This window comes from Perognathus longimembris, chromosome 7 (assembly GCF_023159225.1).
Source record: "Perognathus longimembris pacificus isolate PPM17 chromosome 7, ASM2315922v1, whole genome shotgun sequence".
Classification (NCBI taxonomy): domain Eukaryota; kingdom Metazoa; phylum Chordata; class Mammalia; order Rodentia; family Heteromyidae; genus Perognathus; species Perognathus longimembris.
In genome coordinates this window covers 71827800-71842105 of record NC_063167.1, presented here as the reverse complement: position 1 = coordinate 71842105, position 14306 = coordinate 71827800, and the positions used below count along the sequence as shown (strand labels likewise).

Here is a 14306-nt window from a genome sequence, read left to right as displayed (position 1 = left end):
ACATACATTTTTCCCCCCAGGAATGCCATTTTCCTTCACGTTTATCAGTTTAAATTCCTTCTGCTCAGCGAGTTTGGTGGAAACTTTGCACTTTCCACCTCTAATCTATATTTTAGCATCAAATGCCTTCTTAGATCTGCTGGACACTTGTGCCTCTCTCATGAGCTTTACATGTCTGTTCTCAATCTTCCTCCTAATATTTTGAACTTTTTGAGGACAAATGTACTTAAAAAATAGCATGAGCTAGCCACTGATGGTTTATGTCTGTAATCCTAGCTACTCAGAAGACTGCGGTGTGAGGATTGAGGTTCAAAGCCACCCCGGGCTGAACAAGCCAGTGAGACTGTTATCTTTGATTAATCACCAAATCTGCAAATGGAGGTGTACAGTGCCAGCTTTGATGCTTCCAGACCCTGAGTTCAAGTCCTGGTATACACCAACCTTCCCCAGAGTTACTCATTTTATGAAGTAATGGTGGCAGGAAGATGGATAGGTGTTCATAACTTTCAGTTGGCAAAATAAAAAGTTGGGATGTAAATTTTGATCTCTCAAATGTTAGGGGGAGGGATCAGAATTAGCTTATGAATTTCTGAAGCTCAGAAACCTGAAGTTAAGATGAAGGGTGAGTCTTCCTCAATAGTTCTAAGCGAGTCATGCCCATGGCACTCTGGATAGTTGTGCTTGAGTGCACTGGCTGACACACTTTCAGCTCTGGCTGCCTCAGACATCTGTGGTTCTGCTTCTTGAGATATGAAATGGGAAGAAACCCTTTTTGTTTTCACAGACTGTCTCATGCTTTTCTCCCTCCCCCCTTCTTTCTATTTTTTCCTCCCAACTGGCTGCCCAACTTATAGACTTCCAGAATTACTAACACATTGAAGTTATTATTATTATTTTCTCTTTTAATGCCAACTTGCAGGCTTGTGGAAGAGAGGTGAGCACCCATGCCCAGAATCTCACAGGGGGAGGGGGACAGTTGGTAGAGTGCGACTAAAGATGACCTAACACTGTGTCTTTCCTTGAAATTAGCAGGGAATCTCCATTGTGGAGTCTTTGTCATCTCTCAAGGAAAAAAAGACTTGCTGAATGTTGTTTTTTTTTCCCAAACAGGAAGTTAGAATTTAAAAACAAGATACCTTTATCTCAGGAGATAGCACAGCTTTCTTTTTAGTTGAGCACTGTTTATGCGTTGTCCTCAGGCGATTGAGCCCGTTTTGCTCTTTCTAATCGTAAGTCAGGTAAAGCTTTGTTTCATGTACAGGCTCAAGTTCTTGGCTTAGTGTTTTGTTTGGTCTGATGAAAAGCCTTTCAAGTAGTATGGTAAAAACACCACATTAACTAAGGAAGTGTTAGTAAGGGAGAACTCTTTCGGTCTAGGTTCTATCAAATCATATGCATGTTATTCACATTTCATTTCCTTCTGAGCCTGTGTATCATGAGAACTAGTTTATCTATTAATGGCTTGCATAGTACTGGGTGAAAACGTCAATGGTAATGATTAAAATTAATACCAAGCCAGCTCTATTCTGGGTCAGCTGAAGACTGAATAACTCAGATGACTCAAATCGCCATTAAGGTTATGGAAATAAAACTCAGTGAAGAAAAAATGCTAGTACAGCCTGTGTTTTCCATGTCGCCTCACGACCCCTGGACCAAGTTCATCCACAAGTGAGGTAGACATGCTTTAGGGGCACAGGAAGTCACTAATAGGCCTGGTTATAAAAGGAAAGGCATCAAAGGCTCTTGTCTCATATGCAGCAACACAAACCAGTAGGATTAATAGGGGCTGGGAATATGGCCTAGTGGCAAGAGCGCTTGCCTCGTATACATCAAGCCCTGGGTTTGATTCCTCAGCACCACATATATAGAAAACGGCCAGGAGTGGCGCTGTGGCTCAAGTGGCAGAGTGAAAAGAAGCCAGGGACAGTGCTCAGGTCCTGAGTCCAAGCACCAGGACTGGCAAAAAAAAAAAAAAAAAAAAAAAAAAAAGCCAAGTAGAATTAATAGAGTTGTTTCATGGAGAATCCTGAGATCTTATCATGGCTTTGGAATGGTCATCCTTGGTTCCTTCCTGGTCATCAGGCCTCTCATTTTATTGACCAAATACCCATTAATGCCTTGAAGCATGTCAGATGAGGCATTTAAAATGTTATACAGAATAGATGTGTGTTTGACCTCCCTGACAGGAAAAAGAGTGAGAGTAAATACGTAGATCAAATGTAATTGATGGCTACCACTTTGGGCTTAGAATAAAGATGGAGTTCAAGAGATTGGCAGAGCTTTTCTATTTTGGAGGGAAAATCAGGGAATTGCTCGAGCCTGAGGATGAGGTCAGCGGTGTGCAAAGTGAAGCACGAGGGTGAAGAGTGTGCGAAAGGCAGGCGAGGGGAAGTGACTCAGCTATCATATTGCAGGCAGCTCTGTTAGGCCAGAGCCCTGGGCTTGGGCAGAGGGGCGTGGTGGTCTTGGGGCATGGGCAGGAGCCAGGGGGTGCTGGCCTTGCAAGGCTGGGTAAGACGCTTGGATTTGAAATGAAATAGCCACAGAGGAGGACAAGGTCAGGACTGAGGTGTGCATTCATGAAGATGGCTTGGCTCCTGGGTGCTTAGGCAGGGATGTGTAGTAGGAAAAAGATCCATCCCAAGGCTATTTCAGAGTGAAGAATTGACAGTGGCCCAGTCCAAGGCTAGGGAGCTGGAAATGGACAAATGCATTTGGCTTTAACTGGCAAGCACAGTTATGAAGTGGGGATCAAATTGAATGACCCAAACATGCTCCCCTGCTTGTCTCTATCTCCGTCTGTCTGTGTTCTCTCTCTTTCTTTCTCTCTCTGTCTCTCTGTGCATGTCTATCTCTGTCTCTCTGTCTCTCTCTTTCTCTTCTTTCTTTCTGGGCTGGCATTGGGACTTGAACTCAGGGCTAGGGCACTGTCCCTTAGCATTTTTGTTCAAGGATGGCACTTTACCATTTGATCCATATCACCACTTCTGGCTTTAGTGGTGGTTAATTAAAGATAATCTCACAGACTTTCTTGCTCAGGCTGGCTTCAAGCTGTGATCCACAGGTCCCAGCCTCCTAGGATCTAGGATTACAAGAGTGAGCTGCGGGTGCCTGGTCATATAGTGTTTCTTGAAAAATATTTTCCTCATCTATTCCTCCATTTTGTACAATTAAAACCACACACAGTCTTTCAGGCCCTGCTCCCCCACACCTCGCAGGTGACCCCTGAACTGTGGCTCAAGCTCAAATGCTCTCTGGCCATCCCTCCTTTTCGGTCACCATTGCTGTCTGTCTCCTTTATCTTCTAACATGTAGGCTCCTTTGTGGGGGGAAAAGGAGGATGCCCAGAGTGGCATCTAGGGTGTTCAGCACTCTCGTCACCTGGGTAGCCTCTTTGTTACTTTAAGCACATAAAAGACAGTGGTCTAGCCCCTCTCTTCATAACGCTGCCTACATCTCTGAAAGAAGTGCTGTTTTCCCTAATGACTGATAGCTCCTTGCTATTAAATTTCCACACAGACCCTTTAGGTCCCACTGAGCTGTGGAAATTAGGAATCTTAGGCTGTTCTCCCAGACCCATGAAGTAGAATGTTGGTCTATTTACAGGGGTCTGTGGAGGCTCCTAAAACATGGCAGCACAATCATATATCAGAAACCACTATCATAAATGAGTTGGACAGGATAAGCCAACTTGAAAGAGAAAATAAAATATTATAACCTCAACATGAAAAGAAAATATGGTGTGTGGTTTATTGGTGTGGATTATGGGGGAAGAAAGAACTGATTTTAAGTCAAGCACAGAAAGGCAGTGACACTCTTTAAACTTAATATACTATTCACATAGCAGACACTGGACTTTAGAAAGCCAAACCTTTGGGCTCCTGCTCTGGTCTATAAAATAGATGCAGAATTGCTTTGGCTACATTATTAATGCTATGTTAATGGTGAACAGTTCTAGAGGCATGGAATGTTTGGGGAGAAAAATAACCTTGAAGGCAGCTCGGTTCTTTCAAGTCAGAGTCTGCCTGTCAGAATCTCACATTGCATTTTTAAAGACCTGTAACTGCGGCGGCTTTGGGAAATTCCTCTCTGACGAGGTGAGACACAAGAAAGACAAGGAAGAACTTGTAGTGTAGGAAACCGTTTTAGTTGTCTTAGTGACCAGCTCTGCAGTTAGCAGAAGTAGAAAGATGACCTGAAATAATGAGATGAACTAATTTCTAGAATTACTTACCATGGAGAGTGCCAATCCTCCTCCTTTTCCTTCTCTTCCCTCTCCTCCTCCTCCTCTTCCTCCTCCTCCTCCTCCTCCTCCTCCTCCTCCTCCTCCTCCTCCTCCTCCTCCTCTTCCTCTTCCTCCCCTCTCTGCTGCTGCTGCTGCTTCTTCCTCCTCTTCCTCCTCCTTTCTCTTTGTCTTTTTTGTATGCCAGCACTAGGGCTTAAATTCAGGGCCTGGGTGCCATCGCTTAGTTTCCCCTCTCAAGGCTGGCACTTTAGTACTTGAGTCACAGCTCCACTTCTGTGTTTTTTGCTGGTTAATTGAAGATAAGAATCTCACAGACTTTCTGCCCTAGCTGGCTTTGAACTGTGACCCTCAGATCTCAGCCTCCTGAGTCACTAGGGTTACAGGCATGAGCAACTGGTGCCTGTCCAGCTTACTTTCTGAGCCTTTGTGGCGAACATTTCAGACCATTCAATGAGCCTTCCAGGGGGCAGAAAAGGCACCTATCAAGGGAAATGGGCCGTGTGTTCACCTGTGGGGGTCATTGAGGCTGAGGTGGATTGGTGGCCTGATTCCCCCTGAGCGGATCCATCATTCATTGAGAACTCTGTGGTTACCATGGGCTCATGGCGCTACTGTCCCTCCTGGGGGTCACGAACTATGAACCTGGCCATTGGCAGGCTTTCCATCTGTGTTGATCTGGGAAAACAATTTATTTAGGGCACGGACAGGAGTAGATGAGGTCACGGTCACATGCGGGACAAACTCTGGGTTTTAGAGAGAAGCAAGTCACACATCTGTGTGCCAGCCCTTCGTTCTATATCAAGCTGCAATTTAAATCTCAAACTAAAAGGAAACTAAGTAAAAACAACAGCTGCTATCCATAGTGACTTTTTTTGGTTATTTTTTTCCTAAGAGTAAGACAAAAAGAAATCAGTCAATATGAAAATAATTCATATTTATTTGTGTGTGTGTGTGTGTGTGTGTGTGTGTGTGTGTGTGTGTGTTTTTCAGATCACCAGATTAAAAATTGACCGAAACCCTTTTGCTAAAGGATTCAGAGATTCTGGAAGAAACAGGTAAGAATACTGGACAAGAGATTCACCGAGTTTCTTTCTATATGTGTGACTTCCCTGAACTCCATTGTTGGCTACTGACTCCTACCCCTCTGTTGACTCAGGAACACAGCAGTGGGGAGCCAACCCAAGGGTCACAGAGCCAGGGGTGACATGGTCCAAAAAAGAAATGTACTCTTTACCTAACTTCGGCAACTGTCACCTCTCTGTACATCGTCTTTATAATAACAATAGTAAAAAGTCACAGAGCTGCCCCAAAAGGTCCATCCTGAAATTGATCATCATGGTCACACCAAGCTCCCCATGTGCCTCCTCTAACTACACCATCACACTAGCCATCCACTTATGTAAAATAAGGTGTTCAGTGATTTGTGATTCAAAAATGTTGCCAAATACAGTAGTTGTCCTGACAAGCATTTGTAAGTGGCTACAGGACCTGCAGCCATAGATCATGTATTTTGCATGATCAGGAAATAAGGAGTTATGAAGAAATATCTTTCAGAACACTTTTATGATCTGAGTTTCATAAAAATATTTCATCATATTATTCCTAGGATTAGTTGGAAATATATTTGTTATGATTATCATCATCATTATTATTCTTTTGTACTCATCCTAGAGCTTGAACTCAGGGCCTGGATACTGTCCCTGAGCTTTTTTTTGCTCGAGGCAAGTGCTCTACTACTTGAGCACCTTGAGAACTACTTTGCTGGTTAATTAGAGATAAGAGTCCCAGGGACTTTTCTCCCCATGTTGGTTTTGAACCACTATCCTCAGATCTCAGCCTCTTGAGTAGCTAGATTACAAGTATAGGCCACCAAAGCCCAGACTATTTTTTTTCCAAAACTGTATTCATTTTATTTTTCTTTGAATTTTAATTATCTTTAATTGTTTATGTATTTCTTGCATTAGTAAGGACAGTTTCTAGAACACCGACTCTTTTGATAACTTGCTACCGTCAGTGTGACTACTGCTGTCCAGTGAAATGCTTGCTAATTGTGGCTGTTTGTGTTGCCATTTGCATTTGTTGTAACAGGTCTGGGAGGCTGTGCCGGTTTTCTGGCTAGCAATTCTTTCCTTTCTCTAAATTCTTCCAAGCTCACCTTTTCTAGGCAAAATTACAATCTAGTCTCTGTGGACAGTTAGAGGGTAAGCTGGATCCTTCCGTGGTTCTTCACTGAAGGAATCCTGTCTTATGTAGACAAGACCGAATCATTGGTGTGACACTCCAGTCTCACAGAGCGCCTAGCTTTGGCAGCCATGACTCACTTGCATCAGATGTCAGACGTCTTTCATAGCTTGCAGGCATTTCCTTACATCTGGATGGCAGGTTGGTTGTCAGGAGTTAGCTCTGCCGTTCTCTCTGAAGCAGTGTGTTTGGACGAACCCAGCTCCTACTCTATTGAGAACTCTGTGATGAACTGTGTAGAGTACTGCCCAGTCTCACACCACTGAGCCGTGTTTCTGTCAAGGACAAACTGTGTGAGACAGTAGCCACCATGGAGCATTGGGTGCTTGTAAGGCTGTGTGCTGAGTTTGTGTAAGGATACTCTAAAGTGTTTACCCAACAATTAGATTGCTTATTGCCTCATTCCTCAGAACATGTCCCTGTCATTCAGTGATGTATTACTGTATTAAACACAGATTTATGTAAAAAATCACTTTCAATGATAACTTCCTTTGAAGAAATGATTTATGAAAGGATTTGTTTATGAACTTTTTTTTTTGAGACAGGGTCTCACTAGATAGTTCAGGCTGTCCTTGAACGCACTATGTCAGTGAGGCTGGTCTCAAGTATTCACAATCTACGATAGGTAGAGTGCGTATGGCCCTGAGGATCTGAAGCTTGGCAAGATGTACAGGAGATGCCAGCAGGGTACCTGGACCTAGGCAGAGGAAACCGCAAATGCAGAGATGGACGTGTGCTAGGTGTGTTTGCACATCAAGGAGGCTGTGTAGCTCCCATCGTTGCCCATGACTGTGTGAGCTGCATAAGATGGGGTGCACGAGTTCTGCCAGCACAGCTTGTACTGACCAGCACCGTACCATGCTCAGGGAATTGGAGCCCCATTTTCACTCTGCAAATAAGACCCGCACATATGGGAGGATTTTCCACTTGCTAGTATGTTGTGACGTCTTAGCTGGGGTGCTGAGGCCTTCCTGCCTTCTCTTGGGCCTGAAGGAAGCTCTGTGTCTCATTTTGGTCCTGGCAGTTGATGAGCTGAGCAGACAAGAATGTGTCTTGTCTTGTCAGTGGGCTGTGCATGTCTGCAAGGGTTCACCCTCTCATTTCAACTATGTGTATTCTGCGTGGGAATTCATTGTATCTCACCCAGCTCTGAAGGCTACATGAACGAATGAAAGCTCATCACTTCCAGTGATGTGGGTAGCACTGGAGGACACTATGTTTCGTGAAATAAGCCATGCACAGAAAAGAAACTGCCATATATCTTCCCTTGTATAGGGAAGCCAAAGAAGTTGCATTTATAGACATAGACATAGACATTTGCACAAGCATGGCCACTAGAGCTTTGGGGTGAAAGAATGGAGAGGAAACAGAAGGAGGCTGGATAATTGGTACCAAAATAGAGTCACCATGAAAGAATAAGTTCTAAGTTGGGTGCTGGTGACTCATGCCTGAACTCTTAGCTACTCAGGAAGCGGAGATGTAAGGATGAAGGCTTGAAGCCAGCCACGGGAAGATGAATCTGCAGGACTATAATCACAACCAACCAGCAAGGAGCCAGAAGTGGAAATGTGGCTCAAGTGGTAGAGCACCAGCTTTGAGTGAAAGGCTAAGCCCTGAGTTCAAGCCCTACCGGCACAGACACATGAATATAAATTTGTTAGGACAAGGTGCAGGGGCTTTGCATTTTGCTCTTTACAAAGTTCAAAATGACCCTAGAATGTAGCTGCCCAGCAGTTTACCTCACACTGCCTGCCTGTGGCATCTGATGTGGGCCAGGATTCTTAAAGTCATTTTACCGACAGGAAACACGGATGGGAAAGGACACAGAAAATTTGCAAGTCGTCTGGGAATTGGCAGGTCCATGCCAGCACGGGGACCTGGTTTAGCACCTTCCAAGGAACCAGTCATCCGCTGCCTCTCTCGTGCTAACACAGCTCCGACAACACTGATATCTGTCCTGTGCATTTTAGACATAAGTGGCTCATGCAGAAGAACAGGGCTCGATGAGCTGTATATAAATGTGCCCCAAAACATACGGATTACATTTCCTTTAAAAAAACACATGGGCTTAAACATCAGGGAAGGGAGGGGGTGGGTGGGAAGTGCCTGGCCAATGTTTTTTGGTTTTGCAGAACACAAAACATTTGTGGAATACTTTGGAGTTAGAGAGTTTGCCAAACCTCAAACCAAAACACATTCAGGTTTGTCGATTGCTGTCTCCCCAAGAGGCTGGGGAGAGGGAAGAGTGGGAAGCACAGGGTGAGGCCTCAGCCACCCCCTGCACTTTCCTGGGGTGCCACGGGGGTCCACACATGCAAAGCTCTGAGTGTGGGGGGGTGGGGGGGTGAGCAGAACAGAGAGCTTGAGGAACTGCGGCCGAGGACGCTGGTTCCAGGTCTACTGGGAGACGTGCTCCTGGCTTTGAGCCTTGGCTTTTTCTCCTTCCTCTCACTTGAACCTGAACCTGTGAACAATCTAATGCTGCATCTGGAGGGAAAGCCCTTTCAGGCCTGTTAGCAGGCCAGCAGAGTGGGGAGTCACTGAACCCCAAGGGAGTTCTCGCCAGTTCACTCAGCCTCACACCTAGTCCACGGTCTCTAAAGGCATCAAAAGTCACAGTCTCTAAAACAACCATCCAGAAGAGCCTGGAGGTAAGGCTCCAGTGATGGAGTGCTTGCCTAGCAAGCACGAGGCCCCAAGTGGACTCCCAATAATGTGGGAAAAAAACCCACTAAAAATAAAAAAGACAAAATATCAGTTATTTCGTCCGATTCAACTTCAGATTTTCATATAGCCATTTGAGTCCTAAGTGTACATGTGGGACAACAATTCTTTCATGCAGTGCCTCCAATCCACAGCACCCAGTGTTCCCTCTGTGGTTGCTGGGACCCCAACATAGTTCCTACTTCACTCCTGGAAAGGTGTACTGGCTTTCAGAGTTTGCAAATGCACCCAGAGAACAGTGTCACGTTCCTCTGTCTCACTTAGCAAGCTGGGAGCCTGTCAGCTGGCTACTCATCTTTGTTCACCCAGTGCAGCAACCCAAGTGTCTCCCTCATGGTCGATTGCCAGGTTTTTCATTTGCTCTCTAGACAGCCATCGACTGTGTTTTCCCAGCAGTTTCACCCAGCTTTTTCCTGGCAATCTTGCTAGTAACCTGTGGGTTTTGCATGCTCTATTGTTGTCCCTGGCATGGGGAGTGATGTAGAGAAGTGGTCAGTGACTCTGCAGGGAGCTGGCCTTCTCCTGGAATGTGGCAGCACAGTGGAACACTTGCTCTTCATCCAGGTTATAGCTTTTGTTCTCTCCACTGGCTTGTGGTCTTGTAGTGTGAACCTTACATTTTTCTCTGCCTTATTATCTGTTCTTCTCTCTTTCTCTCTCTGTTGTCATGGACCTTTTCCACCATTGTCCTCTTGGCCATGGGGCTTTGCCAGAGAAAGCTGGCAATGGTTTTATTATCTGTGGCTCCTGACCAGGGATGGTGTCATTGAACAGAGGGACGTCCTTTTAATGGCTAACACATTGAGTTTGAAATATCTACAAGATAATGAGGCCTGCAGGGGCCTGACGGACACAGTTTTGGTTCTTTGAGGAAAAAATGAGCAATGTGATTAGGTAACCTAGCATTCCCTCAACATTTAATACAGACCCAGAGGGCTCACAAAGCTTCCAGTTCCAGCAAAGGAAGAATACCACAACTCGAGCAGGATGATTGGATTTCTTCTGCTTGAGTTGGACCAATGGTCATCAACCACTCATTTTTAGTTCTTTCTTGTTTTAATAGATACTTTTTCATCCCCAATCAATCTGTCCCCAAACAATTCATCCCCAAACAATTAGAATTACACATGATCACTATTTCCATTTTGAGCTCGGGAGGGCAAGGCATAGAGAAGTTACAAAACTTGGCTAAGGTCACACCAACAGGAGGCAAGACTGTGATGTGAACCCAGAGAATCCAGTATTGGAGCATGCTGCTCATAGCAACACTAACCTCCTGTGACTACAGATGCTAACACCAAAGTTGCTTTACTCTATTTCAGTGCACAGAATCCCAAACTGAGTATCACCAGGAGATGGGCCATCCTTTCTCTTAGTTTCTAATGTATATATATATTATATGTTATATATATTATATACATTATATATGTCTTTAATTAGATGTTCAAAGGAGCTTCAACTCAACATATGAGTTTACCAGTACAATGCATTGTCATCACCTCAAACATCTTTTCGTTGAATACTTCCTCTTCTGAGTCATTAGAAGGGGCATATCATGAGAGCTATTTCACTATGGAGATACATGTATTGAATGATGGCTTGGCTTTTAGGCAATTTGCAGACTTCTGATGGGAATTATTTTTTAGACTATCTTGAATAACGTGGGAAGGAAAACAAATTCCCAACCCACTGAAAGGGAAAGAAATGAGGAAGGTTAAACTGCACCTAGCGTGGTCCTGGTGGTTCCCATCTGTCATCCTAGCTACTCAAAAGGCTGAGACCTGAGGATTATGGTTCAAAGGCCAGCCCAGGCAGGAAAGTTTGTGAGCCTCTTAGCTCCACCTAAGCACCAGGAAATGTCAGAAGTGGAGCTGTGGCTCAAGTGGTAGAGCACTAGCCTTAAGCAAAGAAATCTCAGGAACAACACCCAGTGCCTGAGTTCAAGCCCTAGGATCTGCACAAACCAAATACAAATACAAAAAAACAAAAAACAAAAAATCCTCTACCTAAATGGAGAAAGGACAGTCCCAAGGTTGCTGAGCTCCATTGTAATTAGGTCTGAAATAATAGTATGCTCTGATTTGAGATTTTTTTTCCCCTCCAAATACTGGAATAGGATGGGAAAGAAAAGATCAGAGACACATACCAGTGAAGAGTGACAGCCTCTGGGCACCTTGCATGCAGTAGATCGTCACAGTCCCTATCCCTTTCTGCCACCCCACACCTGAGATCCAGTCTCCCTGACCCATTTTCAGGCCTTAGAGCATTCCTTCCTTGGTCTGAGCCAGGTTGATTGTTGTGTTATCTGCCATGCCACCGAGACCCCTGCCAGCCAGTCCCCAGGGCAGAGGGAAGGAAGTAGTCTCGTTCTCACTGTGCAAGAGTCTCCTGGGTGTCTGTCGGAGATTCCCAAGCCAAGAAACAGCCACTCTGAGATGAGACTAGAGTCAGTACCCAGGTTTCTAGGGTATTGAACATCCCTTCTAGAAGGACAATCTGGCCGCTCCCTCCCCTCTCCCCCCACCTCCTTCATAGATTCTCTAGATAGAGTTAGAGAAAGATTATTGAATTAGAAAAGACAAGGAAGAGAATGGGCTGGGAAAAGCATGTTTAGGACACATAAAGATCAGTTATAGGAGGGTGGTTAGTAACATTGTGGTTTTAGCCATTATTTGGGGGAAGTGAGAACCCTTCTGACCCTAACTCTACCACTAAAAGAGCCCCTGTGAAGTTGGAGTGATTCTGGATGTGCCCATAGATGCTATGCTGGGTGCTATAATATTATTTATTATTTTGTGCCAGTACTAAGACTTGAACTCAGGACTTTGTGTTCTTGCTCATTTTCTTTTCACTTGTTATTTTTCACTCAAGGCTTGTGCCACTTCTCCACTTCTGGCTTTCTGTTGGTTAAGTGGAGATGAGAGCCTCTTGGGCTTTTCTTCCTGGTCTGGCTTCAAACTGCAATCTTCAGATTTCATTTTCCTGAGTAGCCAGGATTACACCCGTGCACCCCTGACACCAGACATAAGTTAAGAAGGCCTCCCCACGATGTGTCAGACATGTCCCACAGGACATGTATCTGCTGGCAATGGAAGGAGAGGGTAAAGTTAAAACAGAGATTAAAGCAGAACGTAATAGAACTCCTAAACAAATGGAATACTTTGCCAAGGAAATACACCCACAGAGACTAGACCAACATCAAAGATGGCGTCAGGCTGAGTGTGGTGACTCAAGCCTGTAATCCCAGCTACTTGAGAAGCAGAGGTTGGAGGGATGGTAGTTCCAGGCTGGCCCAGATGAAAACGTTGTGAAATTCCACCTCTACCAGGAGATGGGTGTGGTGATGCATGCCTGTCATCCGGACGATGTAGGAAAGCACGCTTAGGAGGATTGCAGTTTAGGCTTACCTGGAGGTAAAGTGAGACCATGTCTCAAAAGTGAAAAAATAAAACGTGTGTGAGGGGGGAGGGCTGGCAGTCATTCAAGTGATAGAGAATCTGCTTGGCAAGTGCAACGCCCAGCGTTCAAACCCCAGTACTACCAAAGGGAAGAAAAGAGAAGACGATTCGATGTCGGAAGAGCTAAAGTAGACAACACTCAAGATTGCTCCCAAATGTTAAATGTGCTTTGTAGTTGGGTTTTAGACGAGCCACATCATGTATGGTCACTACCTTCCAGGGTACAGTTAAGGTGGTTCACATGAAATCATTTCCACATTTGCTACAGAGTACAAAGTTCATTTCCTACCTGCTCATTAAATATAATGTTGACAGTTCACTAGTGTGTATGATTGCACAGCCTTCCCGCCCTCTGTTTTGAGATGGGAAGGCATTGCTCTTTATCCCTAGGCAGTGCTGTGTCCTCATTGGGGTCCCTGCTCATGGGAAGAGCAGAATAGAAGGTGGAACAGAGTTCCCTCCAGGGGATCCTGAGACGTTCTGGTGGGCTGCCAACATTCCAGAACAGAGCAGTAAGAGCTAAAGTGGACCTTTCTATTTCTTCTATCCATCCAGGCTCGGCACGGCCTCATCTGCCCATCCCCTTATTATTCTGAACTCCCTAATTGCCTGGGCTCTTTCTCTCCACACATAGTTTCATGTACTGTATTCAGCATTAATGTAGGGTGGTTGCAGGGAGATAGCTTCTATTCCTATTCTCACAGATTAACAGCTAATAAACACCATGCAACACTCTCTCCTGTGAACCTCTTCTTAAAATACAGGGTTTGGTTTGCCAGCATTGGTATATTTAAAGCCTCCAGGATTCCAGAGGAGACTGTAGAAAGTTAACTGTACAAGTAAGGCCTTTCCACAGAGGAAAAAATGTTGCAAAATGAAGAGTGAATCGATGTATTAGTAGCTCATTGAAGAACAATCTCACAGAACCCTGTAGCCAGTGAAAAAGGAAAGGCCATTCGTTCTCACCTAATCTAGCTTCTCATGTTATCCTAAGCACGTGACCCTGAAAATGTATTGCCTTAGACAAGAAGAGGCATGGTTTCATCAGAACTGAGAATGCCAGACTGTTCCAAGGAGGGCCATCATGTCCCTTCCAGTGGCTTTGCCAGGATGTAGGCAATCTGCTCTTCCTTAATCTCCTCCCACCTTCCCTGCCATCCACAACCCCCCTCCATCTACCCAGTTCAGAGCATAACAGGTTATTTTAAGTCAAGAATTGGAAGAAGCTGTTAAAACTTTAAGTCCCAACCAATACCATGTTTTGAGATATGGAATGCCAGCAAAGACAAGCTATTAGCCAAGACAAGGCTGTCAGAATTACGACATAGAGACAAAGATGATATAGATATGATTGATGGAAGGAGAAAGCAGACAATTCACACAGCCATCCAATGTATGGAATATTCAACACCAATGAAGAACCCCTTGAGATAAACAAGGAATGTATTTGTAAGATGCTAGACATTTCCTAAAGCCTGGCAGGTTGTCCTCCTCCGAAATCTGCCTGATTTCTAACTCACACACAAATAACCTGATACATAGTGAAGAAAGGTTTTATTTGGGGGCAGTATAACTTCTGGGACCAAGTCCTTTCTTTGCTTCCAGTTTATTGTTTCTTGCTGTGGTAGAAACTGGAG

At 44.7% G+C, this 14306-nt stretch overlaps 1 protein-coding gene across 1 annotated transcript in view; it reads left to right on the top strand.

Moving 5' to 3' along the window:
- Tbx15 (T-box transcription factor 15) overlaps positions 1–14306 on the top strand; it is an 87358-nt gene that overhangs the window by 63345 nt on the left and 9707 nt on the right. Inside the window, exon 6 of the mRNA XM_048351867.1 lies at positions 5237–5301. Coding sequence (XP_048207824.1) covers positions 5237–5301 — 65 coding nt within the window. The remainder of the gene's footprint in view (positions 1–5236; positions 5302–14306) is intronic.